General features: G+C 57.7%; 1 protein-coding gene across 1 annotated transcript; it reads left to right on the top strand.

Annotated features, from left to right (window-relative positions):
• The first annotated feature begins 1538 nt into the window (after positions 1–1538).
• SDC1 (syndecan 1) lies at positions 1539–27664 on the top strand. Its single transcript, XM_050754184.1, has 5 exons — positions 1539–1898; positions 21413–21494; positions 24100–24578; positions 25160–25295; positions 25447–27664. Exons 1-5 carry the CDS (start codon positions 1833–1835, stop codon positions 25614–25616), a joined length of 933 nt encoding a protein of 310 aa, XP_050610141.1. The 5' UTR covers positions 1539–1832; the 3' UTR covers positions 25617–27664.
• Positions 27665–27872: the final 208 nt, after the last annotated feature.

Here is a 27872-nt window from a genome sequence, read left to right on the forward strand (position 1 = left end):
CCTGACCCCAGTTTTCTCTGTTTTGAGCAGTCGAGAAAAGTAAGATTCCAAAATTCCTATTTTTCCACCATACTGGGTTGAAGGGACCTGTGGAGCCACCCTCTGGTAGAGGCAGTCAGAGCCTTTGAAAAGGGCATTTTTAATCCACGGGGACTTCTCGAGCTTGGCTGGACCTCCGTGGTGCCGTGCGGTGAGACCATCTATCACTCAGGCACTCAGCGAGCCCACATCGGCCCCCAAGAACCCTGATGAAGGTTTTCCTGCTCCACAGACAGACTTTGGGAGACGGAGACCCCAAAAGCGAGAGCTCCTTGAGGTCAAACAGGTGTTCAGGAGCAGGGACACAAGCAGGCCATCATCTTTTGGTGTGAGGTGGAGCAGAGGGATGAGATGGAGACGCAGGAGGCTGCTCGGCTCCAGAGCCTGCTCCATGGTGGAAGGTGGAGGAGAGTCCAGGGTCCCATGGTCAGTCCCTGCATGGCCCAGGAAGGTTTAATTCTTTTAAGGAGAAACACTGGACACTTCCTGATATTTTCGTGGTCGCCAGCTCAGGCCGACCCAAGTTCTTGCCTTCCGCCTCGGGAAGACAGGTGAGGAGGACGCCATCTTTGGTCTCCGGGCCCAGGTGCGAAGGTCGTTTGGCACCATCTCTCCTGCCTGCCAGATGTGGGCAGGGGCCGTCCGGTTCTTCCCCTTTGCTCTCTCGGCCTTTTCCCCTCCACCCGCAGGCCTTCCATAGCTTTTTGGACTGAGGCCCAGGGCCTCGCAGGGAATCACGAAGGAGCAGAAACTGCACGGTGTCTTCAGATCCGCGTGCCCGAGGTCACCGGGGAACAAAGAAGTTACTTATTTTTCCTTTTAGCTCAGCTGAAGAGAGAGGGCGTTGTCTTCCACAGAAAGACGCTGCGAACTCCGCCCCCGTCCCCCGTTTTCTTACTGCCCTTCCGTGCGGGTGCAGCTGTTTAAGGCCCCAAGTTTCCAGCACTTTGTGGAGTGCTGGAAGAACGTGAGCGTACGGGACAATCTGGGCCGGCGGGGCGCAGCGAGCCCCATCGCAACTGGAAGAGACCCGGGGTGTGTCTGTGTGTGTTTGCCTGTCGGTTGAAGGCCCCATCGCCCCCGGGCCGCCGCCCTGCCCCAGAAAGCGTTCCCCAAGAGAGCTGGGAGTCCTGCGCACCTGGAGCGCGCTCCGCGTCCACGCCCAGAGGGCGCTGCAAACTCGCGCTCGAGGACTGACTGCGGCCCCTTCAGTCCCTCTCCCGGGCAGCGCCTCCGCACCCAGGGCCCGGGCAGAAGGGGGTGCGCCTCGGCCCCACTACCCAGGGATCAGCCGAGCTGAAAGACCGGGAACCACGACTTGCGGGAACCACAGCTCCCGAAAGCGAGGTTCGGCCACCAGAGGAGCAGGAGCCGGGCGGGCAAGGACCCTAGTGGGCGGGGCGGGGGCGGGGCTAGGGCCGGGGGTGGGTGGTTCCGAAGGGGCCGAGAGGGTTGGCTCGGGGGGCGGGGTCCTGGGGGGTGTGGACTGGGGCTGGCCGGGAGACCTGGCGGAGCTGGGGGTGGGGGGCTAGTTTTTGCAACGGCTAAGGAAGGGCCTGTGGGTTTATTATAAGGCGGAGCTCGGCGGGAGAGGTGCGGGCCGAATCCGAGCCGAGCAGAGAGGAATCCGGCAGTAGGGAGCGGACTCCAGCCGGCGGACCCTGCAGCCCTCGCCTGGGACAGTGGCGCGCTGGGCAGGCGCCCAAGAGAGCATCGAGCAGCGCAACCCGCGAAGCCGGCCCGCAGCCGCGACCCGCGCAGCCTGCCGCGCTCTCGCCGCCGGTCCGGGCACCATGAGGCGCGCGGCGCTCTGGCTCTGGCTGTGCGCGCTGGCGCTGAGCCTGCAGCCGGCCATGCCGGTGAGTGCGGCCGGCGGCCAGGCAGGGAGGCGGCGGGAAGCCGGGACTGGTCACCCGCTGATGCCGGCGGGTGCACGTGGAGGGGGAGGGGGAGCGGGGACTTCCCTTCTTCCCGCGCTAGCCCAGCGGGTCCCGGGACGGTGAACCCCGAGACGAGGGCTCCAGCCCTAGTTTCCTCCGCTGTCGGTGGGCGCCTCACCGGTCCCGCGCTGGGGAGGGTGGGGGGCCGGGGCCCCGCGCTCAATTTTGTGAAACGTCTCCACATGCGTCGGAGCCCGCCAGCCCACAGCGGCGCCCGGGGGTCGCCCGCTCCCAGCCCCCTCACCCCGGCCACCGCGGCGGGTGGGTCCCCGTCGGTGACCCGGGGGGATGCAGTGACCGCGGCCACAACGCCCCTCCCGCAGGCCCTAATTCAAGCCAGACCCGCGGGCTTGCGCCCCAGCGCCGCCGAGCCCGGGCGCCCGGCCCCTTGCGCCGCGGCAAGTTTGGGCGCAGCGCAGCCGGCGCAGGAGCGGGCGGGCGGGCGGGCGGCCGCGTTGGCCCGGGGAGCCGGGCCAGGGCTGCGTGGGGGGCGCGGGCGGGCGTCTGCAGGGCCCTCGGGCTTGCAGTGGGCGGCTCGAGGTTCCGGGAAGTTGGCCTCGGAACGCTGGAGACCTGGAAGAGCCCAACTTCTGGGCTGCTGAAGTTGAGCTGGCCCCGGAGGGCGCGTCCCCGTGCCGGGCACGGCCGAGGCGCGGTCGCCTTCCACGCGGGGGGACCCGGGAATGGCCTCCCGCTTCCCGGCTCGGCTTTGTGCTGAAGCCGCGCGGAGGGAAGGCGGGTCCCTTGGCCCGCCCAGTGCAGCTGGGGGAAAAGAGGGGCAGATGTGGAGCTCAAGGCTGGAAGAGGCCTTTGGGTGGGATGCAGCATCCACCTTCAGCGAGGCTGAGGCTCCACCAAAGAGGGACGTGACCGACAAAGAGCAGCCTGAGGGTCCCCAGAAAGTGGCTTTCCCGTCCCAGCCGCCGGCCGCTAGCCCGCCTTCCCCAATGGGGGCGCTTTGTTCTCGGCCCCTGTAACCCTTTCCTGGGAACCGCCCCGTAACGCCGGCCTTGACGGGGGCTGGGACCTGGGCGGCAGCCAGGTGTCAGCGCGGGCCGCCTGGTGCCCGAGTCCGCCACCCCAGCCCCCGCGCCCGGTGCTGGCGTCCCGGGGTCCCTCCTGCGGGCCGGCTCGGCCATCCCCCGGGCTGCAGAGGGGAGGTGCGGAGCCAGGGGCACTTCCCCTTCCGGAAGTGGCGGTCTCTCGCCACCACATCTGGACAGCTCGACTTCCCCAGCTCTGGCAAAGGGAGGCACGTGGGCAGGCAAGGGGCGGGGGCGGGGTGGGCACTCGGGTCCTCCCCTGCTAATGTGACATCTGGATAAGTCTCAGCAGCGCTGATCCTCTGTAAGCGTTTCCTCTTGTAATAGCTGCCAGTTATTGAGCGCTTTGGTTTTTTTTTTTTTTTTTTTTTTTTTTTTTTTTTTTTAAGAGTGTCTCATGGGAGATGAGGTAGGGACAGTCGTTTTTGAGGCTGATGTGTAAAGCGACCTCCCTGCTTCCCAGGTGACTCGTGCTTCCAAACATTTTCCGGTCCAGGAGAGGTCCCTGTGCCTATTGAACTGTGAATGGGCTGGACTGTGAGGGGTATTTGGGAGCACGAGGAGAGCCGTGATTTCCAAGCTGGGTCTCATGCACTCCTGGCTTTCAGGTCCAAGAAGGTGCTCTCTAGGGTGGTGGTTTCTGTGGAGCTGAGACTGTGCTTGGAGTCTTCGCTCTGACTTTGGAGAAGAGAATGGAGCTGCGTAGCTTACCTCCCTGGACCGCTGGGCATCACCTCACTGCCCCATTCTCGCACATGATGGGGCCTCAGCAGGGGCGGCTGAAGTTGGGTCCTCCACCTATTTCCGGCTGGATTTAGGAGGGCTGCTGGTTCCCTTGCCTGCCTGGGGTAAAGCAGACATTCCAGAACCCTGGGATCCCACCGCACCCGTTAACGCTGGGGAGGCAGGTGGAGTTTGGGATTCCCTGTGGACTACCTTTCCTGGAGTTTTCTGTGGGCTGGGGCAGATGCTGCAGTGTGAGACATTATTTCTTGCCCAGAAACTTGGACATCGGGCCCAGTAGGCAGGAGAGTCTCAAAAGGGGAAAGGAGGGAGACTCCCTGGAGCTACAGGGAAGGAAGGCTTCCTGGAGGAGGTGCTTGAGCTGAGCCTGAGAGCCTCACCCGCTTTGGGGTCAGACTCTGGCTTGAAGCTTAGGTGTTCTTTCTGCTTTTTCTGATCTTACAAAGTTTAGTTTGTTTTCTCTTTCCCAGTTCTGCCCTCTCCCTCTTACAGTGAGTGTCCATGTTAGGTTAAAGGTGGGGACATGCGGTGCCTTCCCAGAGCTCTGATACCCCTTTGCTAAAATAAATCAGGCAGCTGGGATTTGCTTAAGATGGGAGAAGATATCCGCAAGTGGCAGAGATCTGACCCTCTCTGAAAGTTAACTGTGGCCCCAGTGGGAAGCAGGTCAGAAACGCCCTGGGGACCAGGGAGGCAGGGAGTGACTGAATGGGTGAGGGGAGGCTGCTAGGAGAGGAGGTTGCTCAAAACCACTCCCAAGAGACTAAAACAGGTTTGTCTAAAAAGGTTTCTCTCTCTCTTTCTTTCTCACTCTCTCTGTCTCTCTCTCTCTCTCTCTGCCTCTGTGTGTGTGTGTTTCCTGTGGTCTTTTGTTTCTGCCGTGTAAAAAAAATGGCTTGTTCTGGAATAGTTATTTGCTGTTTTTCTTTCTTTCTGTCTTCTCTTTCTTGAAAGGCATAAAATCCCTTTTGCCCTAATTACGGGGGCTAGCAGAGACATTTTCCCACAGCCTGGCAGAGAGGGTATGGGGGGAGGCACTAGCTGCCTCCGCTCAGGCTCAGAGCCTTCTAGAAGTGATGTCACCCCTGGCTTCAGCTCCACAGGGAGGGTGGAGCCTGTTTAAGTCTCTACCTGTGGCTCCTGATGGGTTCCAGTAAAACCTCATTAACACACATTGGTAGTAAGAAAGGAGAGAGCCTGGAAAGAATTAATGAAAAGCTTGACTTCTACAGTTTTTTAGAGGAATCTTTTCTGCTGCAGCAGAATTTTGGATTCCTGAAATCCCTTGGGAATGAGGTGTCCTGTGTATTCGTGTTTTTTCATCAAGCTAAGAATCCCTGTTACCCTCAAGTATTCTTACTCTGGGCAGGACTCTGAAATATTTATTTCCCTTCCTTTATCAACCAAAAAATGCTAGGCATGATTTAATCTTTGCATGCCAGGGTCGTCATCCTCATCATTGTGCTGGGTTAGGACATTGTCTCCTGGATTTACTGTGCTCTGAAGAGCACTTTGCCCCTCTGCCTGGTGCCTCAGGTTGCTCTGTTTTGAATTCTGGTCTTTCTTCTTTTTCCAGAGAACAGCCAGAAGTGACATTTATGTGCCTGAGTGTTGCCAGCAGCCTTTCTGATCAGTTCTAATTTGTTACTTTTCTCCAGTGGCACTAAGAAACTAATCAGATGGGTTAGGCTTATTTCTTTTTTTTTTTTTTTTTTTTTTTGAGACGGAGTCTCGCTCTGTCGCCCAGGCTGGAGTACAGTGGCCGGATCTCAGCTCACTGCAAGCTCCGCCTCCCAGGTTCACGCCATTCTCCTGCCTCAGCCTCCCAAGTAGCTGGGACTACAGGCGCCCGCCACCTCGCCCGGCTAATTTTTTTGTATTTTTTAGTAGAGACGGGGTTTCACTGTGCTAGCCAGGATGGTCTCGATCTCCTGACCTCGTGATCCGCCCGTCTCGGCCTCCCAAAGTGCTGGGATTACAGGCGTGAGCCACCGCGCCCAGCCGGGTTAGGCTTATTTCTAAGCTGAGAGTTTTAGGCTCTGGGTAAGGGCCTTGCCTGTGAGTGAGACTAATGATCTGTGATATGTGGATTTTGTGCCATTTATGAACTTCAGCTGGGACCTGTTACAGTCTCCCTTCTACCTCCCTGCACCCCACCTAGAGTAACAAAGAGGTGCTGCCCAGGTGAGGTCTTTAGCGACTTCTCTCAATGGAGAAAAATGAGTCATCTCTTGGGGGGAAGTGCTTGCTGACCCCCATGTTTCAAGTTCCTCGACCTGGTTTTACATGTAAGTGACTTGCTGGTCACAGGTAGCTGGACTGACCAGCTGAGGGCCATTATTCTTTAGCCTTGACTGCTACTCTCAGCCTTGGTCATGCCCCCATCTCTTTACCACATTTGATTTGGATTTTAGTTCCTGTTTCTATATAATATGCATCCATACTATGTGACAGACCAGAAGTGGCTTTGGATTAAGTAGAGCCCCAGGACTGAGTCTCAGCTCTACCACTAATTTACTCCGTAATCTGGGGTGAGTCACTTTCCTTCTAAGTCTTGTTGTCCTCATCTGTAAAGCGGACATCACGATACCTGTTCTCCCTGTCCTCATTCTGTCATTTGCGTATTCATTTCATAATGGATATGTGAAAGTACTCTGTGATGAAACTGCGTGAAGAAAGTAAGCTGTCGATACCTTTTTTTTGAGCGCCTGCTGTTCAGTGCTCAGTACTTTTCCTTCATTCTTATTTGAACTTTACCCCAAACCTTTACAATATATATCATTGCCCCATTTTGTAGATGAGGAAGCTGAGACCTAGGGTGGCGGGCCCCTCCAATGGCTGAGCCAGGATTTGTGTGTGTGTGTGTGTGTGCAGTGTGTGTGTGCGTGCATGTGTATGGATATGGTGTGAATACATCGCAAGGCTGTCACGTCTCCCCTGAGAAGCCTGGCATTTGAGGGCTGGCTGAACCCTGCAAGGCTCTGCTGGGCATTTGCTGGTCCATCCTGAAGAATCATGGGTGTGAGCGTTTTGGGCGGAGGGGCCCAGGCCGGACTGAGCTGGCCTGAACAGTGCCATCAGGCAAACTGAGCACCAGGTAACATTCAGGAGTTGTGTTGGGTTCACCTGATAGCCGCTCAGGGACAGGCGAGAGCTCCTCACAGGAAGTAAACAGGGACCTGAGAGAGCAGGGTGGGAACCGTGTGGACTGGGTGTGGAGGGGCGTGTTTGGATGATGCCCTCAGGCCGGACCCCAGGTGGTACCCAGCTTGCACCATCTTTTACCTTGGGCTCTGGGGAAACATTCGTGGAATTAGCAGGTTCTTTTGTAAGCCTGGGAGGTGGGCAGCATGACGCAGGTGGTGGCCAGAACCCAGGACTCCTAGCTCTGGTGCCATAGTCAGTCACCTCCTGGTCCCCTTCAACAGCAGGTCCCGCTGGGGGCGGGGACAGCTGGTGAGGAAATGGTCATTAAGTGATTGCTATGCTTCGACTCTTGCCTGATTGCCTTCTTTTCACCAACCAGTTTTGGAGTTTTGGGTTGAAAGGGGCCCTGCGGCCCTGCCTAAGTGTGTCTAGAGAAGAATGGGATTCAGGGAGTTTGTGGAAAGAGGGCTTTTGGTGCCGGGATCCTGTACCCTGTCACTTCTCTCTCAGCTGTTCCAGCAGAGGTTGAGTTTTGGATGGGAGCATGCATTCTGGAACCTTCCACTGAGTGGGACATGAGTACCCCAACAGGCTCCACGGGAGGGCTGATAGGTGTATGCCCCTCAGCACAAAGAGGTATGTTTGGGGTGCAGGTTGTAGAGGTGAGGCCGCAGAGGCGAGACCCTGGGTTTGGGGCGACTTCAGCAACTGTCATGTCCAGCTGCAGGTTGGTGTTACTGCTTCTGCCCGCCCTCAGGAAGCTTTCATTTGGGTGGAAAGACAGTATGAGAAGGTCCCTGGCATTCCTGAGACAGGTGCACTGGGTCAGCTTGCCTGTGGTCAGAACTGTGGGGATCTGGGGAGGGGTGGTCTGAGCCTCCCCTGGAAAGTGTCCTGCTTTTTGGCAGGGCCTGTAAGGGTGGGGGCAAGCTTATGGGGCAAGGGGGGCGTGTCATGGGAAATCTTGGGTCTTGGGGCCATTGAGTCAGGAGAGCAGAACAGGCGGCGGCTGGACTTGCCGAGTGACCTCTCCTGCTGTGCTTGAGGCTTCCCGAGGCTGCCACCGGTTCCGCTCCCCACTGGGAGCCCCTCAAAGGTCTCTGACCTCCTGGCTTTTATGGCTTCGTGGCTGCCTAATTCTATGTAGAGGATGTGCCTCCTCTGGCCATCAGCCCTGGGAAAAACTCTCTGCCTAGTGATTCACCTGAGAGTTGCAGCCCTGTGAGATGCCGTGTGTGTATGTGTGTCTGCGTGTCTCCATGTGTACATGTGTGTGTCCGTGTGTCTGTGTGTGTCTCTGTCCACGTCCATGTGTATGCCCCTCTGTGTGTCTGTCTCTGTGTGTTTGTGTGCGTCGTGTGTGTTTGTGTCTGTCTGTGTGTGTCCGTGTGTATGTGTGTCTCTGTGTGTGTGTGTTTATGTGTCTATGTGTGTCTGTGTCCGTGTATATGTGTATCTGTGTGTGTGTGTTCGTGTGTGTACGTGTGTGTCCGTGTGTCCGTGTGTGTGGGGGGGTGCCTACTGCACAGCTTGCCACTGCATTTGGGCCTTGCCTGGGCACTCTTCACTTGCCTTCCCTGTCAGGCTGCTGTCTCAGTTTTGGGGGCCCTGTCACTACCTGGCTGCAGCTTCCTTTTCAGACACCAGCTTCCTTTCTGCCTCCCACCTCTGCTAGTGGCCTTTTCTCTTTTTTACTGTGGCTCTGACATTCATCATGGCCTTGTCCTTGGAAGTCTGTGGAAGTTATTCGTGCAGAGGCAGGCAGTCAGGTCAGCTGGCCTTTCTGGTTCAGCTGAGCCCCGACTATGTGGCTGTGGCAGGCCATTGCCCTTCTGGGCCCCAGTTTCCTCCTCTGCCAAAGGGTCCTTTTTCCCGTCCTCAGTTCTGAGAGCCACATGGTTACAGAGACACCTTATCCTGGGAAGGGCGGAGGTGACACTGAAGGACTTGTTGGGGGCTCACCTTCCTCTGCCAGTGTTCCTTCTGGGAACTCGAAGGAGAGTTGGTTGCCCAAGGGTTCAATGGTGGGATGGGCTGGGCCAGTGGAGGGCAGGGCAGGCTGCTTGAGGGGTGGATTCGAGCTCCTTGTGGGAGCTGGAGTGGACAAAGGCGTCTGGGTGAGGTTGGGCCGGGGCTGGGGCTGCTTGATGTGCTCTGCACACACACCCAAGAGTCCTGGCACCTGCCCGAGGTCCGCTCAGCAGCAGGAATGAAAGCCATGGCGGGCAGGTTGGGGCAGTGGGGAAGGCGGGCATGTTGATCAGTCCACTCATCAGCTGAGTCATGGTGCCAGGCCCACGGGTCCTCCCCTGAGACTCACCCAACCAACCTTGATCCACTGCAAGCCCTCTGGGGGCCGGGACGAGGCGGGGAGTACAGCAAGACACAGGCCGGAGCTCAGGGACCTGGCTTTCTGTCCTGGCCCTGCCTCCTTACTCTCGAGTGGCTGTGTCCAGAGGCCTCTCTTGGCCTCAGTGAACCCATCTGTGACATGGGGGGAAGGGGCTGAGAAGCAGAGGTGAGGCAATGCTTTTGGGTGTGCGTGGCCTCTTGTGGCTGTGTCGTGTGACTGGTGGGTATCTGGGGGCCTGCCTGTGCTCTGCTGCCTCAAGTTCTGAGGGCTTCATGAGCCCTATCTGGCTTGATCAGATCTAAAGCCCAGAGTCTGGGCACCTGCTGTGTGCGTAGCCTGGTGCAGTGCTGAGAGTTCCGTATCTGGTCCAGGGGATTCCTGTAAGTGAGGGTGGCTGCTGCTGGAACCAGATGAGAGGGGTGGTCTCCGCAGTGACAATGAACGGGGTTCGCGATTCAGCACCTGTCACGTCTCCCCACAGGAAGGGTTTTGTCCCAGAGTCCCATGATACAGCAGTATCGAACTAGGAGCCTGGGCAGCAAGGCGGGATGTTTTATGGAGCTCCAAACCTGCGGGGCTGCCTTCTGGCCATGGGAAGTGTCAGGGCACGGGGTCTCCCTGAGGGAGCTGCAGAGGCTGTCAGCCCTGCTCCAGGACCACTCGTGTGCACCATGGATCTCCAAAGGTGTTCAGGGAACTTCCCCACAGTGGCGTGAACTTGAGTTCATGGTCATTTCCACGTGGGGCTGCCTGGCTCTCTCTGTGGTTCTTCTGTGCTACTCAGCAGGCTGGGAGACAGAACTCTGGCTCCTGGCCTGGGATGCGTATTGTGAGCATTGCATGTCTGCCAGGATGGGATGTGGGGAAGTTGGAGGAACTTCTGGAGGGCCGAGGAGCTCGTGGCCACCTATGGCATTTGTCACAAGCTGGGTCCCAGAAAGCCCTTTAGGACTTGGGCCCTGACCCTGCTGTTCCCATGCTACCAATACTAGTGGTGGCTGCTGATCCTCCAGAGGCCTTACCTGGCTGGGGACTTGATTGTGTCAGAGTGGCATTGACTCTGCCTCCTGTAGCTTCCTGTCATCCCTGCTGCCCAGGAAACTGTCCGAGGCCTTGGAGGGCCCATCTCTCTGGAGTGTTCCAGATGAATATGGTGGTCAGGTTTGGGCCTGTAGGGCCCGAGGCTGTGGGACGTTTCAGGAACCTCTGAGACTTTCCTAGAGGCTGACGTCACTCTAGCTTCTCCCAGAGAAAACCACAGGGTGCAGTGCTGCTGTGGTGGTGACCATATCTCTTCCAGGATGGGGTGTTGGGGAGGGTCTGGGCAGCAGACCTCAAGGCTGGCCAGGGCCTGCGGGGCTGAGGGCCCAGGCTAGAAGCTTGTGCCCCGCTTGGGCTGCATGAGATCTTCAGGCCCTGCCCCCCACCTCCCTCCCTGAAAGGGACCTGGGGCCTGGGGAAAGAGCACAGGATAAGTTTCCCTGGGGTCAGGCCTGGAAAGTCCAGGAAGCTCACCCCTGAGTCTCCTTGGGTGAATCTGCAGCAGTGACTGGTTGTCTTGGGCTCAGGGAATTGTAGGAAGGACATAGAGCCCCCTGCCTTCCTCCCCACCCCCAGTGAATGAGGTTCATTCTTACAGATCTTGTGGAGGCTGGGCGTGCAGTGGGCACTCTGGCCTGCCTGTCTTCCCTGTGTAAGGCTGTCACCTAAGCCTGAAGGCCTGGGCCTTCCTACCTTTGGGGGGGCCCAATATTGAGTCCTGAGACCTTGGGGCTTGACAGGCGAGGTGGGACCGAGAACTAGCTGGCTTGGTTAGTCCCGGCTCGGGCTGGAGCCGAGAGGTGTTGTGGAGGCCAGGAGGAGCACAGGACACAAGTCTAGCCCACCTGGATCACATCCGGACTTCATTGCTTCCTCCCTGTGTCATCGTGAGCACGATTCTTCACCTACCCCCACCTCAGTTTCCCCGTCTGTGAAATGGAGTTTCTCATATCCTGTCCCAGAGGGCTTTTGCAGAGATTCCATGAAATACCATATGTGATGTGATTGGGGCCCCTTCCTTGCCTGGAGCACAGAGAAGCAAGTCTAGGGGAGCACTGAGGCTGACCTGTGGGAAGGGGTGCAGTCTGACCCAGCCTAAGCCTGGAGTCACTCTGTGTGAATGGCCTGCTGGTCTGACCCCAGCGCTGCTGACGTTAACAGGGCCTGCAAACACGGCTTTTGCCCTTCTCAGAAACACGAGCCTTCACTAGCAGGCCAGACTTTGCTCTCTTCCACCTGAGCCTCTGCCAGGGGCTGCCTCCTGACCTGAGAAGGTACGGGCTGGGCTGGCAGGTGGGAGAGGACGCCAGGCAAAGCCAGACATTGGGGCACCCTCGTAGGGGCTCAGGGCTGCTGGGCAGGGCCCCCAGCAGTGGGGCACAGTGGCCTATCCCCAGAACTTCAGACTGGTGGCTGTCCTGGAGAGGGAGCTGGGTTCTCTATGGAGGCTGACAATGCTGGGCCAGATTGCAGGGTGCCGCCAGTGGAAACGAGGGCTGTTGTCTTCCTGAGAGAGTGTGGGCTTCACTGTGATGGGCGGTTCATGGCATGCCTACCAGAGCAAGACTGCTGGCTTAAGTGGCTGTGTGCCTTGGGACAGATGACATAGCTCCTTTGCCTCAATTTTCTCATCTGTAAAATGTGCATGGTACTAGAACCTAAGGTGATTGTGAAGATCAAATTAATTAATTCAGATAAAAAAAAACTGATTGCCAGCTCCTCTGGCCCAGGGGGCTCAATAAACATCAGCTGTGATCACTTTTTCCCCCCAGAGCCTAATTCAGTTGTTTCTATTCTTCAAGTAATCTCCAGCCCAGGTCATAGGCTTAGACTCTTTTTCTACCACACGCCCCGCCCCCCGACCGCCCTGGTGGTCCCTGAGCTCTGGGCAAGGCATATGGCTACTTCCCTTTCCCAGGGTCACACTGAGGTTTTCAGACTGGAGCTGTATTCACAGCCTCCCTTTCAGCCATCTCAGCACTAACCGTGTGCAGAAGCTGCGAGGGCTCGGAGCTCTGTGCTGGGGGTTCGAGGCTTTGCAGATCTGCCAGCCCATCAGAGGCAGGGCAAGCTGCTTGACCTGGGGACCCACCAGTAATCTGGAGGATCCACCTAGCCCCTTCAGAGAGAGCCTTCACAGAAAATTCTGTCTTCCATCACCCAAACCAGAAGGTACCAGCCCCACCCTCTCCTGGGACTCCTTCAAGGACACTCTGCCTTCCCGTGTCTCTGGGCTTCCCAGCAGCCTCAGTGCCTACTCAGTCTGAATTGTTCTTTATCTGAAAGGCAGGTTCCCAGGCTAGCCCATTGTTCTGTACACAGGAGGAGAAACCACGTACATCTGTGACTCCAGGAAGAGCAAAGAGAATTCCTTCCTCCTTTCCTGGGCATGGCATTGCTGGCATGCACATTTTCAGAAAGGTTAAAAAATTTGCCCTTGACATCTTCCAGCCGCTCTTTTGTAATCCTGTTCCGTCTCCCAGAGCTCCCATCTACCTACCCTCAGTGCCCTAGTTCCGGAGTTAGCCCCTCTCCACCTGGAAGTGATTTATGCTGTAGTGGGAGTGCTGGCACCCTTTAGCCCTCCCAGAGGACTTGTTTTCAAGGGGATATTTTGCAATGACAGGGACACTGATAGAGATTTTGGTAATACCTTGGAGCTTGTTCCCCTCCCCCACCTTCACACACAGCTGGAGCCCTGGCTGGCTGCAGGTGTGTCAAAAGCACAGTTTCTGCCTCTGTGAAACTTGAGGATACTTTATTTAGCAAGTACAAGGGGAGGATGTTCCTAGAAGTCCATATGGCAGAGGTGCCCTGGTCCCCAGGTCTGGTGGATACCCGTTCCAGGGGACCCTGTCGGGACTGACAGAGCTGGGCTTCTCAGTAGGGGCCGACTGGGGAAACCTTGGCTGAGATTCTGGCCTTGGTGGGCTCTTTAGGGCAGTCAGGGCTGGGGGAGGGACAGCGCTTTGGAGGCTTGGCTGCCCCCTCTGTCCCCATAGGGTGGCAGTTGCCCCACAGTCACCTTGATTTAGGATATCTCTGGCATCCTGCCTAAGCCATGACTCCCCTTGGGAAGCTGAGGGTGATGATATCAAGTCAGTGTGATCAAGTGTCCTTGTGGGTCCCTAAGTGGGGGGTGTTTGGTGAGTCTTGGGAGACAGATCCCCTGTCTGGCTCCCAGAGCAGTACCAGGCACTGAGGCTGCAGGGCCTGGGCTGGGCTGCTTTGCTCAACGCCTGCCTGGGTGAAACCTTGCCCTGCCTGGCCTGGCCTGGGTTTTGCCAGGTGGGGAAAGCAGAGGAACTGGTCTTCCAGCTCTGAGGCTCCACACCCAGCCCTCAGCTGAGCCTGTTCTGAGACCAGTCCTGGCATGTGAGCTGCCGAGGCAGGCGCCAGCTCTGTGAAAGGGTAGGTATGGGGGTGCTGGGGGCAGCACTGGCTTGGCTTGGGCATCGGAGCTGGCATGAGGTTGCCAAGATCCCTCCTCTTTCAATAAACGCCCCCGGTGTACTGTGAGCAGGCAATGCAATGCGGTGCAGGGCAAAGGGCCCAGGGCTGGGAGGCTCGGCTCTGTGACCTTGACCTCAGGCTTCCCATCTGTAAAGCCCTGACCTCACACTAAATGGAAAATATTACCCGAAAGTGGTCTTGAAGGCCAAGTGTGAATGCCGTCCCTCCACCCTGGCCCTGTCCTGAAGCCCCCAGGACAATGAGGGGTCCGTCTCGAGTGGCAGGGTGGGGCTGTGTGTGGGGGTGCCGTCCAGAGTGTCCCCGAAATGCGCTCCTCCCCTTGGAAGTGCTGCTGGGGACAGCCTCCTCTTCCTGCCCATTTCTGTCTCCCTCCTGCCCTGGACCGGGCCCATCACTCCCTGCCTGTCATACCCTCAGCAGGCCCCGGCTTGCCTTGTTCTCAGTAGAGAGCCAGTGAGCTGATAAATTACTGTGCCTGTCACCGGAAATGCTCATGCTGCCTTGAGGCACCGGTGAGGCCCTTCCTCCTGGGAATGGCTTCAGTGGGGGAGATTTCGGGTCTGGAGGCCCAGACCCCATCTGCGGCCTCAGCCTGCCTCCCGGGCGGGCGGTGTTTTCCCGGCTCCTGAGTTTGGAAACCAGCCTTAGGACAGGAGTGATGTGTCTAGCACTTCCTCCACAACCCTGAGGCTGGGGGAGCCCAATGTCTCCTGGCCTGTGGCCCTGCCCTGCTGCCTACTCCCACAGGTCCCACCATTTTGGCCAAACCCCCATTGTACAGACGGGCAACCTGAGGTACGATATTTCTAGCAGCACCCAGTAATTTAGGGACAGAGGCCAGACTATCACCAAACTGTCCCCATATTGGACCTGATCATTTTCCCTGGGCCACCCTTTTGTGGTCAGTGCTGTGGGTCCCTGAGGAGGGGGCATTTGGAGAGTCTTAGGGGACAGAACCCCTGTCTAGTTCCCAGAGCAGCACCAGGCGCTAAAGTCAGCGGGGCCAGCCTGTCAGCCATAAAGCACTTTAGCATTATCCACCAAGCCCCTTCTGGCGTCTAGGTGGGGAACAGTTCTAGAGAGAGGCTGAAAGCTGCCTAGGTCCCCAGCGTGGGAGCCGCGTGGTGGATTCCAGCCCTTTCCCAGAGACCCTTGCTCCTGGGTGCTCGGGTCTGACCTGCCTGCTCAGTGCTTAGGCCATTTCAGTCCAGGCTGAAGGAGAGGGTCACAGGGCTCCCCACAGAGGGAAGGCAGCTGCACATCCACTCTGCAGGGCACTGAGGCATTCGGAAGGCGGTGGGACTGGGAGAGGGTGTTGCAGCTTTTTCTCCCCCGCCCTCCCACTGATACTCCTGGAAGAGCAGGACCAAGCCCTGCAGCCTGTGCTGCCCTCCAGGCCCAGCCTTCGTCCCTGGGGCCCACCTGCCTCTCAGCTCCAGCAGCTGTCTTCTGCTTATCCCTGCTGGGTCCAGCCAAGCTGGCTGGTAGGAAGCCAGTGGGCTCAGCCCCAGGCACGAAGGAGCCTCAGCCCAGCTTCAAGTAGACACTTTCCCAGTCATGTAGGTGCTTCTGGATGTTCAGTGGGTCTTCAGCCCCTGGGGGAGGGAGGCTGGGCCGCCACCATGGTGTGCTATCTGTGCGAGTGGACGTGTCGGAAAGGTATAGGACATTGCTGAGCTTTCCCTGGTCCCTTTGCCACTAGAACTTGTTCACAGGGCTCTGTTGCTACTCAGTGCCTTGACTTTGAACACTGGACTCAAGTGAAGTGAGCTCTTGCCTCCTCCAGGCTGGGCCACTCTGGGGGATGCCTTTTCCTCTCCTCATTGTTTTCAAAGTGCAGTCTGAAGACCCCCTACAGGACCTGGGGCTTGTGAATGACAGACTCAGCCTCTGGACGGGGAGCTCGGAAGACTTCATTTGTAGTGGTCTCCTGGTGATTCTTGGGGACCCTGAAGCTGAGAGTCCCCAGTCTGGATGCAGGTGATGGTTTGGATATCACTCTCAGCCGGTGTGGTGTCTTGATGCAGAAGTGGGGGTAAAGGCTGGGGCTCTGCGGCTCAGAGACCTCAGCCCCCGGGAGTCCTGAAGTCTAGGGGAGGCGAGGGTCAGCCTGTTTTCCTTATATTTGCAGATCTGACTGAGAAACCGAGGGGGTAAAAAAGATTTCCAAACAACTGTGACCCTATTTCAAGCCTCCCGAGGACATCTGCCATTGTGTGGAATCTCGGGATGGGGAGGGTGGGTGTCCAGCCTGCCATGACCATGGGCCCTCCTGCCTCTTGACCTTGCAACCTGGGCTCCTGGAACGGGTCTGGGTCTCTCCTGTCCACTGGCCCCAGAACCAGCACCATGGCCCCTGGTCCAGGCTGCTTGAGAAAGGCAATGACCTAGCTCCTTTGATAAGAGGCAGCTCTTTATCCCTGGTTTGTTGGGGCTTGTTGATTTAGTGACTCGGCTCCTACAGAAGCCGGGGATTTCGTGGCCACACGGGGCAGGTACAGCTGACAGATCAGCTTCCCTTTCCTGCTCCACCATGGATGACTGTGAATCAGAGACCCCCTGCGCTGCCCAAGTTAGTGCCTGGGGTGAGCATTGTCTTATCCTCTCCGGGGTTGGGTTGCGGGCTTCAAGGCCTGGCCCTAGTAGTCCCCTTAGGGCAGCCCTCTGTACTCCAGCCTCTGAAGCTCCCTGTTTTTAAATCCCCCTGGAGCTGGACACCTGGCCATACGTTCTGGGGGGCTGGGAGCTCTGCCGGGCCAGGACCAGACTATTTCTTCCCTCTTTTCTTCCAAAGCTCCTGGCGTGATCTTGGCTCACTGCAACCTCCACCTCCTGGGTTCAAGTGGTTCTCCTGCCTCAGCCTCCCAAGTAGCTGGGACTATAGGCGCACACCACCATGCCCAGCTAATTTTATATTTTTAGTAGAGACGGGGTTTCACCATGTTGGTCAGGCTGGTTTTGAATTCCTGACCTCAGGTGATCCGCCTACCTCAGCCTCCCAAAGCGCTGGGATTACAGGCGTGAGCCACTGCGCCTGGCTGTCAGTAATGATTTTTAAGGGGTTTGTGTTTTACCCATCACTCACTTCAAGCAGCAAGTGACCAATGTTAGTGATTGAGGGTGCGGACTGGAAACCAAAGGCCTTCTGACCTGATGGCCTCAGGCTGATGGGGTAGGGTTAGATGGGCAACCTCTCAGGTTAGCGACTGGGCCTGCCGCCCTCCCTCGAACCTGTCTGAGATGCCCACTGGACATCCTAGCTTCTGAGGCCGCCAAGGCACTTTTGAGCTGTCTTGTAGAGGAGCTGCAGCACAGCTGCCCCTTAGCCCCAGGGCTGGCCAGGGCAAGGGGCTCTGCTGAGACAGAGGTTGCCAAGGAGAGTGGCCCTCTTTACCTCTGGTATGGGAGCAAAAGCTGGCAGTTGGCTTGAGGCTGCTTTCTGGAAGCTTCTCTGCCAGCTCTCTGCCCACAGACTTCAGATGTGCTCTGTAGTGGCTGGCAGCGGGTGATGATGACTCCCCATCCCTCATGGCACAGGTCCCCTTCCGGTCCACGCCGTTTCCTCTCCACCTCTCAAATGTGGGCTGGTCCCTGGGTAGCTTCACTGCTGGGGCAGGCTCAGCAATTCCAACTCAGTGAAACTCTGTCCCATTGAGGAGCCTTAGACAGGTTTTCCTTAAAACTGATGGGCTCAGCTGGTGGGGCTGGGGAGAGAGAAGGGGATGGCAGGTGAGGAGAGCAGTGCTGCTGCATAGGAAGTTGTAGTGTCTGGGCAGCCCTGGGCAAGTCCCTTGCCTTTTAGAGGCTCTAGTCCTTATCTGCTAGGGAGAGAGATCCTTCTCAGCCCTGCTGCCTCATCTGCAGGGGAGTTGTAGGGGTGAAAGAGGAATGGGTGGAAAGTGTTTCCAGCCTTAGAGAAGGCCACACTCCTTCACACCTTCTTTCTTGCTGGGTCAGAGCCCTGACCCCAGGATTCTCTCCAGGGTCCCCAGGGTATGGCCAGGAAACCAGCATGGCTGAGACGGAGATGGGCTGACCTGACCATTACTCCCTAACTCCCTGTCCCCAGACTCTTGGCAGCTGCCTCTTGATCGCGCAGCCCCCAGGCGAGCCAAACCTTGGGCTTCCTATTCAGTGAGCTTCTAGTGTCTGCACTGTGGGTGGGGAAGGGGCAAGGCATCCCTTGCTTTGAACAAACAGAATGAGTGGAAGCCTAGATCTCACCTAGCACAAAGTTGTTGATTCGTTCTCTGAACAGTTGGTTTTCCTGGGACTTACAGAGGTTAAAGGCTGGTTGGCCTGTTGCCTTCCTGGGCAGGGCATGAGGTGGGCTCCAAGCTGAGGCGACCTGTTCCTGAGCAACCTCGAACAGTGGCCAAGCAGCCTCGGAAGCACCCAGGTTGGAGATGATGCTGAGGAGAGCTGCCCAGGAGGCCTAGAGGCAGTGTGCTGCAGGCCATCAGCACGGCAGGCCTGCTAAAGGAAATCGGAAGTCTCACCGGAAACTCCTTTCTGGGAGTCGGCCGGCACCTTGGTAATCCAAGTTCAAACTCAGCAGTTTCTGCTAATTTCCTCCCCAGGAGGCTGAAATCTCACCTTCTCCTCATTTGAGGGGCTGTCACAGAAGGTTCAAGCTGGAGGAGATTTGGGAGGTCTCTCTAGCCCATCCCCTTAGGCCCAGGGAGGGGAGAAGCCCCTGAGGGCAGGGAGCTGGTTTCAGTGGAGAAAACATTTGCTTAAGAGCTTGTTGTGTAAACAAGATTGCAGAGGGATAAGCCAGCAGAGCTGAGGGAACAAATTGTTTTAGGGACCGGGCAGACTGAAATGCCTATCTAGTCAGGAGGAAAGCACTGCTCTTGGGAAACTGCTAACCTGCTGGGGCCTCCCTGGCGTTCCTGGATCCCACTGGGCGGTGCCTCCCGGGCTATACATGGGCCCCAGTGTGTGTGTCTTTCGTGTGGGCTTTGGTGGCCTCATCTGTTGAGTGGAGCATGGATCTAATGGCTCTGGCTTCTGCTCAACGGTTGGGCACTCCACAATGCAGTGGAGGCTTGTGGGGTCGAAGTGTCAATGCCTTGCTCTGTCCTTGCCCCATCTCGAGCTTTCTCTTCAGGGAGGCAGTGCAGCAGGAGAGGGCAGGGCAGAGTCCTTGGGTGAGAGTGAAGCCATGATTTCAGTGAGTATGGGTGGGGGTGCCCACTCTGCCCTCCCCCCGGTGGGCAGTATTCTTTGTTGGTGAAGGGGACAGGCTTGAGGGAGGCCAGGGCAGCTTCAGAGCTCTGTGGAGGCAGCACAGGTGTTTGAAGCACCACATAGAGATGGTATAGATCAGATGTGGCCTTGTGTGGAGGCAGGGGGAGCATGAACTATGACTGTTGGTTTTTATTGATTGCTTGAGACGGAGTCTTGCTGTGTCACCCAGGCTGGAGGGCAGTGGTGCAATCTTGGCTCACTGCAACCTCTGCCTCCCGGATTCCAGGGATTCTCCTGCCTCAGCCTCCCAAGTAGCTGGGACTATAGGCGTGCGCAACCATGCCTGGCTAATTTTTGTGTTTTTAGTAGAGATGGGGGTTTCACCATGTTGGCCAGGCTGGTCTCGAACTCCTGAGCTCAAGTGATCCTCCCACAGTGCTGGGATTACAGGCGTGAGCCACTGCGCCAGCCAATGGCTATTGATTGTAGATGGGCCATGGTGGACAGTGACTGTTCACTGTAGGTGAGCCTTGGTGGAATGTGGCTGTTTACTGTAGATGGGCTATGGATGGCCCTTATAGGGTCAAAACCTTTCTTTTGGGGGAAGGAAGGTACAGTTTTGCTTTTGTCCTTTCAAAGGAAGTTCAGTGTTATTTCTGACCTTGTGGTTTTTACACGTGTCTGATGCTTTCCTCTAACCCAGGCCCCTGGATGTAGAGCCTCCACCTGGTCCGGCTCTGCCCCAGGGCTGCCTCAGGAGGCAGGAGGTGTCTGTCCCTCTCTGCTTTGCACTCCCAGGAGTGAGACCCATGGGCCTATGGCCAGGGCCTGATAAGGCCCTTTCCCTTTGGAGCCCAGCCTCAGGTGGGTGACAAGTCAGTGCAGAGGCTTCTGGTGAATTGACTTCTTCCTGTCCCCCTCTTCTCATGAAACTTTATCTGCCTCCCTTTTACCCTCTTTCTAAACAGGCCTGCTGGCATTTGAGGCTCCCCTAGTTAGACAATGGTCACTGTTCGTGGGTGCCCACTGCGTGCCAGGCTGTGTTAGGCATAGCTTCATTGAATTTTGGCAGCAGTCCTGGAATGTAGATGTTATTATTTCCCCATTTTACAGATGGAGAGACTGAAGCCATAAGCGGTTTAATGATATCCCAGGACCACGCATCTAGTGAGCGGCAGGGTCCGGAGTTCCTAAAGCTAGTGCACTGGACTGTGCTGTTCTGCATATTTTTTCATGCTTTGTTCTGGTCCCAGACATTGGGGCCCTCTCAAGATAGACTGTGTAGTGAGTGGGGTCCTTGGGTCTGAGCCTCGAAGCTGAATAGGGCTCTCAAAGCCACACTTCTTGCCACCTGGCTGCTGGGTTCTCCGTTCTTTACCTGAGGTCCTGGGGCCAGTGTGAAGGGCAAAGGCAGTCCTGACTTTCTGCCCTCGCTGCCGACCAGGGTTCTGCACAGGCCTGCTGACTGTGTGTGGTGTGATCCTGCCTCCCCGCCCCCGCCCCCGGTCCTGCCCGTCAGCCCCGGCCTCAGGAACTGCAGAGATGTGTATATGTTTGCCCTCTGGCCCCTTTGCCTTTTGGAGCTGGGCAGGCGGGCAGCATTCCTGGGGCTGCTCTTTGCCAGCAGGACCCGTCCCAGGTCCACAGCCCACTTCCTGGAGCCTTCTCCGTGCAGGGCCCCTTCCAGATTAGCCTTATATGTCCCCAGCCCGATGGGCACCCTGTCCTTCCTTCCCCAAGGAGGACGATACTCTGACCAGAGAGCCTGAACCCAGTCTTTACTGTAGATGGGAACTGGGCTGAGTGTGGGAAGGTGTGTCGGGGCCAGGACTGGGGTTGCCCTGCCTGGGCAGACCTGCCTCAGAACAGACAGTTCCCTGTGCCCAGCGGTGCCCCTGCCCCTCGTGCCGCCCTCGGTGTCCACACCTGGGGGCCAGCATGCCTGGAGGCTGCCTCTGCATCCAGGTTGTCCTGAGATTGTTCTTGGGGGTTTTCGAAAGCCCCCCAGTGGGGCTGGGTCGGCAATCTTCAGCCCCAAAGCTCCCTGGCTGATGACCCCCAAGAGTAGGGTAGGGTGGGCTGATGGGGTCCCATGGGGGCCACAGCCTATATTCCCAATAGCAACTCCCTGTCTGCCCTTCTGAGAGGTCTGGAGCTCCCTCACCAGACTGAGCTTCTCAGGGTGAGGGCCCTGCCCACTCTCTTGTGCCCCTGTGCCCCGTGCCCAGCACCAGGCTGTGTTGTAGCATCAGGGGTTGGGGCATGGGAACCAAAGTGCTGCCCAGAGCTGAGGGGCCTGGAGCCACATGAGAGGCGTCTCCCTGTATACCTGTGCAGCACAGGGTAGGGCGAGTCCGCTCAGCTGTCTAGGAGAGGACCCAGGAGCAGCAGAGCCCTGGCCAAGCCTCTACTCATACCATATTCTGATCCTTTTCCAGCAAATTGTGGCTACTAATTTGCCCCCTGAAGATCAAGATGGCTCTGGGGATGACTCTGACAACTTCTCCGGCTCGGGTACAGGTGAGGTTGTCGTGGGGGCCCCCCACCCAAGACAGCAACAGGTCATGCCTGGGGGCAGTGGTCAGACAGTCTCCTGTGTTTATTGAGCATGTACTGAGTGCACCCTGCCCGCCCCATCTCCACCCAGCTGCCTCCAAAGGGCAATGCTGAGCAGAGGAATGGGGTCCGTGAGCTGCCTGGTTAAGGAGAGCTCATGCTCGGAGGTGAGGTGAAGGCTGTGAGCTCCAGAGGGCCGCAGGGCTGCCTGCTGCACGTAGGCTCATATTCACTGGGAATACCTTTACTCACTAGGAAACCTCTGGAACCCCCTTCAGAAGGTTATTTGACCCCTGAGCCTCTGTTTTCTCATCTGTAAAATGGGAATAAACTTGACCTGATAAGCTTGTGGAGCTGTAAGGCAGCGCAGAGCCTGCTGGGGTATAGCTCTTCCATCCAGGCTCCCTTCCCTACTTCCCCTTTCCCTGGGGGAGAGAAGTCCCTGAGCTGGAGGTGGTCAGGGAGGCTTCTCAGAGGAGGTGGCTCTTGAGTGGACCTCAGAAGAGGGGTGAGAGCTAAGGAAGGAGGCTGAGGCCATCCCTGGGGAATTAACCCCGCAGAGGCCTGAGAGCTGCAAGGTAGGGTATCGGGTATCTGTAGTTGGAAGTATCTGTTGTTGGAAGCGGGGGCCTTCAGGGAGGGTGGGGCCGCAGAGGTGTGTACCCTGGGATAGGTAGGATAACTGAAGTAGTTATGTCTCTAAGGGATGCCCACCCCACACCTGTGGTCACAGGAAAGCTTTCCAAGGTGGCCTAGGCACCTGTCTCGTGGCTCCAGAGACCAGGCTGCCCCTGGACACACAATGAGAAGGGACAGCTCTCCTTGTCCATTTTCCAAGGAGCTTAGCCTCAGCTGCCTTGCCCAGGTACTAGCCTCCCTCAGCCTGAGCTTGGCCGGCCCAGGTGCTCTGGGGCCTCCCCCGACCCACCCAGCACACTGGTTCAGGTCCTCCCCCCTCAACCCAGCCCGCTCTGCTTCTGATCCTCCCTCCCCACCCTCCCCAATACACTCTGCCTCTGGTTCTCCTCCCCCAGCCCCCACCAACACACTCTGCTTCTGGTCCTCCCCCCACCCCCCACAACACACTCTGCTTCTGGCCCTCCCTCTGCCCCCCACAACACACCCTGCTTCTGGTCCTCCCCCCAGCCCCCACCAACACACTCTGCTTCTGGTCCTGCCCCCACCCCCCCCAACACACTCTGCTTCTGGTCCTCCCCCCCACTCCCCCAACACACTGCTTCTGCTTCTGGTCTTTCCCCCCCCCCCCCCCACAACACACGCTGCTTCTGGTCCTTCCCCCACCCCCCCCAACACATTCTGCTTCTGGTCCTCCCCCCCACTCCCACAACACACTCTGCTTCTGGTCCTCCCTCTGCCCCCAACAACACACTCTGCTTCTGGTCCTCCCCCCCTGCCCCCCACAACACACTCTGCTTCTGGTCCTCCCCCCCCATAACACACTCTGCTTCTGGTCCTTCCCCCCCTCACCCCCCCCCAACACACTCTGCTTCTGGTCCTTCCCCCCCACCCCCCCCCCAACACACTCTGCTTCTGGTCCTCCCCCCCACCCCCCAAAACACACTCTGCTTCTGGTCCCCCCCCCTCCCTCCCACAACACACTCTGCTTCTGGTCCTTCCCCCCCCCCCCACACCACACTCTGCTTCTGGTCCTCTCCCCCCACTCCCCACAACACACTCTGCTTCTGGTCCTCCCCCCTCTTCCCCACAACACACTCTGCTTCTGGTCCTCCCCCCCCACCCCCACAACACACTCTGCTTCTGGTCCTTCCCCCGACCCCCACAACACACTCTGCTTCTGGTCCTCCCCCGCCTCCCACAACACACTCTGCTTCTGGTCCTCCCCCCCCTCCCACAACATACTCTGCTTCTGGTCCTTCCCCCACCCCCCAAAACACACTCTGCTTCTGGTCCTCCCCCTCCCTCCCCAACAACACACTCTGCTTCTGGTCCTTCCCCCCCCCCACACCACACTCTGCTTCTGGTCCTCTCCCCCCACTCCCCACAACACACTCTGCTTCTGGTCCTCCCCCGCTCTTCCCACAACACACTCTGCTTCTGGTCCTTCCCCCCACCCCCACAACACACTCTGCTTCTGGTCCTTCCCCCGACCCCCACAACACACTCTGCTTCTGGTCCTCCCCCGCCTCCCACAACACACTCTGCTTCTGGTCCTTCCCCCGACCCCCACAACACACTCTGCTTCTGGTCCTCCCCGCCTCCCACAACACACTCTGCTTCTGGTCCTCCCCCGCCTCCCACAACATACTCTGCTTCTGGTCCTCCCCCCCCCCCCCCCCCCAACACACTCTGCTTCTTGTCCTCTCCCCCACCCCCCCCAACACACTCTGCTTCTGGTCCTCCCCCCCACCCCCCACAACACACTCTGCTTCTGGTCCTCCCCCGCCTCCCACAACATACTCTGCTTCTGGTCCTCCCCCGCGCCCCCCCAACACACTCTGCTTCTGGTCCTCTCCCCCACCCCCCCAACATACTCTGCTTCTGGTCCTCCCCCCGCCCCCCACAACACACTCTGCTTCTGGTCCTGCAGGTGCTTTGCAAGATATCACCTTGTCACAGCAGACCCCCTCCACTTGGAAGGACACGTGGCTCCTGACGGCTACTCCCATGTCTCCGGAACCCACTGGCCTGGAGGCTACAGCTGCCTCCACCTCCACCCTGCCGGCTGGAGAGGGGCCCAAGGAGGGAGAGGCTGTAGTCCTGTTAGAAGTGGAGCCTGACCTCACTGCCCGGGAGCAGGAGGCCACCCCCCAACCCACGGAGACCACACAGCTCCCAACCACTCATCAGGCCCCAACGGCCAGAGCCACCACAGCCCAGGAGCCCGCCACCTCCCACCCCCACAGGGACATGCAGCCTGGCCACCATGAGACCTCAGCCCCTGCAGGACCCGGCCAAGCTGACCTTCACACTCCCCGCACAGAGGATGGAGGTCCTTCTGCCACCGAGAGGGCTGCTGAGGATGGAGCCTCCAGTCAGCTCCCAGCAGCAGAGGGCTCTGGGGAGCAGGTGAGTGGCCTCTGCATTCCTTGGGACATTGGGTGGGTTAGCCCTAATGCCTGGCACCCGGCACGCCCTACACCTGTGCCCTGCGGGTGTCTCGTATTCCTCACCAGGAGGACAGGACACAGGGACCCACCTTCCCCTACCCCCAGGGCCTCGCCCAGAGCAGGACAGACTAATTATGAGATCAGAGCAAAAGCGCCCTTAAAGATCACCCAAGAGAGGGCTCCCCAAACTTACAATCCAAACTTGCAGCCCCTGCTGTAAGAGTGAACGTTATACCAAGTCCTCCTATTTTTTATCTTGCAGCTTCGTGGGATTTTTACACTTTACACTAAAATAAGCCTGCTTGTTTCCATACAGCAATGTATGCTTTGTATCACTTTTTGTGACATCCATGCCATGGGCCAGCCAGGGTCCAGAGTTGATGGGGCAAGAAGGCCTGGCTTTCGGGCCGCCTGCGATCCTGGTTTGGGTGCATCCGAGTGGGTGGTGGCAAAGATCAGGGAGGCAGGAGCTGCTTCTGGAGCTGGTTGCTGCTGCTGGCGGTGACCTAGCCAACCCAATCTGCCCCTGCCCTCCCATAGGACTTCACCTTTGAAACCTCTGGGGAGAACACAGCTATAGTGGCTGTGGAGCCTGACCACCGGAACCAGTCCCCAGTGGATCCGGGGGCCACAGGGGCCTCGCAGGGTCTCCTGGACAGGAAGGAGGTGCTGGGAGGTGAGTTTTCTCTCAGGGGGGTAGTTCGGGGTGAACTGCTGCTATGGGGTCGGGGTGGGGCTGACCACAGCCAAGGCCACCACTTGGGGGAGGGTCTGCAGTGGAGCCCAGGGAGCCGCTGAACTGAGCTGGCCCCGTCTACCTGCCCTAGGGATCATTGCTGGAGGCCTCGTGGGGCTCATCTTTGCTGTGTGCCTGGTGGGTTTCATGCTGTACCGCATGAAGAAGAAGGACGAAGGCAGCTACTCCTTGGAGGAGCCGAAACAAGCCAACGGAGGGGCCTACCAGAAGCCCACCAAACAGGAGGAATTCTACGCCTGACGCGGGAGCCATGCACCCCCTCCGCCCTGCCACTCACTAGGCCCCCACTTGCCTCTTCCTTGAAGAACTGCAGGCCCTGGCCTCCCCTGCCACCAGGCCACCTCCCCAGCACTCCAGCCCCTCTGGCCGCTCCTGCCCACGGAGTCCTGGGGCGTGCTGGGAGCTCCACTCTGCTTCTCTGACTTCTGCCTGGAGACTTGGGGCACCAGGGTTTTCTCGAATAGGACCTTTCCACCACAGCCAGCACCTATCATCGCACCATTCTGACTCAGTTTCTCCAAACTGAAGCAGCCTCTCCCCAGGCCCAGCTCTGGAGGGGAGAGAGGATCTGACTGCTTTGGACCTAAGTGGCCTCATGTGGCTGGAAGATTCTGCGGGTGGGGCTTGGGGCTCACACATCTATAGCACTTACTGGTAGGACCAAGCATCTTGGGGGCGTGGCCGCTGAGTGGCAGGGGACAGGGGTCCACTTTGTTTCGTGGGGAGGTCTGATCTAGATATCGACTTGTTTTTGCACATGTTTCCTCTAGTTCTTTGTTCATAGCCCAGTAGACCTTGTTACTTCTGAGGTAAGTTAAGTAAGTTGATTCGGTATTCCCCATCTTGCTTCCCTAATCTATGGTCAGGAGACAGCATCAGGGTTAAGACCTTTTTTTTTTTTTTTTTAAACTAGGAGAACCAAATCTGGAAGCCAAAATGTAGGCTTAGTTTGTGTGTTGTCTCTGAGTTTGTCGCTCATGTGTGCAACAGGGTATGGACTATCTGTCTGGTGGCCCCGTTTCTGGTGGTCTGTTGGCGGGCTGGCCAGTCCAGGCTGCCGTGGGGCCGCCGCCTCTTTCAAGCAGTTGTGCCTGTGTCCATGAGCTCAGGGCTTTGCTGAGGTCTGGGCCACTGCCACATTGGAGAAGCCCATGTGAGAAGTGAATGCTGGCGGCTCAGCCTTCAGACTGAGAGAGGACTGTAGGGAGGGCGGCAGGGGCCTGGAGATCCTCCTGCAGACCAGGCCTGTCCCGCCTGTGGCGCAGTCTCCGGGAGCTGCTTCCTCCTGGAAATTGACAAGGGGCGGCATCCTCCTGGAAATTGACAAGGGGCGCATCCTCCTGGAAATTGACAAGGGGCATCTTCCTCCTGGAAATTGACAAGGGGCATCTTGGGCAGAGCTGGCTCTGAGTGCCTCCATCCAAGGCCAGGTTCTCTGTTAGCTCCTGCGGCCCCGCCCTGGGCCCTGGGCTGGAATCAGGAATATTTTCCAAAGAGTGATAGTCTTTTGCTTTTGGCAAAACTGTACTTAATCCAATGGGTTTTTCCCTGTACAGTAGATTTTCCAAATGTAATAAACTTTAATATAAAGTAGTCCTGTGAATGCCACTGCCTTCGCTTCTTGCCTCTGTGCTGTGTGTGACGTGACCGGACTTCTCTGCAAATACCAACATGTTGGGAAACTTGGCTCAAATCTCTGTGCCTTTGTCCTTCCCGTGGGGAGCGATTCTGGTTCCAGGGTCCCTCTGTGTATTTACTTTTTTGTTTTGGCTGAAATTCTTCTGGAGGTCGGTAGGTTCAGCCAAGGTTTTATAAGGCTGATGTCAATTTCTGTGTTGCCAAGCTCCAAGCCCCATCTTCTAAATGGCAAAGGAAGGTGGATGGCCCCAGCACAGCTTGACCTGAGGCTGTGGTCCCGGCGGACGTGTGGAGCCGAGGCCTGCCCCGCAGACACCTAGGACGTCGTCCTCCCACCTGGTTGCAGAGGCCAGAGGCCTCCAGCCCAGGGCTCCTGCACTTGCTTATTTGACAACATTTCAGTGGCTCTGTTGGCCACTCTGAAAGGTGGGCCAGTCTGTGTATCAGAGATGCACTGCCAAGCCAAGGGAACCTGTGCCCAGTATTCGATACTGCGACTTTCTGCCTGGAGTGTATGACTGCACATGACTTGGGGGTAGAGAAAGGGGCCAGCTGATCATGTTCGTCTGCTGGTCCATGGGACGGTGCCCAAGCCAGAGGCTGGGTCCATTTGTGTAACAGCAATAAACGGTACTTCTCATTTCGGGCAACAGCTGCTGTGGTGGTGGTTGAGTCTCTTGGCCTGGCGATGTCCTGCCGTGTCACTTACTAGGGGTGGGAGCCTGGTTCTGGGCAATGCTCTGGCTTGGTACAGAACAGCAGAATTGATGCTGGTCCCTCCTGTCGCAGAAGACAGAGTCCATCTCTGCCCTCCTTCCCCAAACCCCTGTGCAGGCATTCAGTATCTCGCCTTCCTTC

The sequence above is a fragment of the Macaca thibetana genome, chromosome 13 (assembly GCF_024542745.1).
Source record: "Macaca thibetana thibetana isolate TM-01 chromosome 13, ASM2454274v1, whole genome shotgun sequence".
Classification (NCBI taxonomy): domain Eukaryota; kingdom Metazoa; phylum Chordata; class Mammalia; order Primates; family Cercopithecidae; genus Macaca; species Macaca thibetana.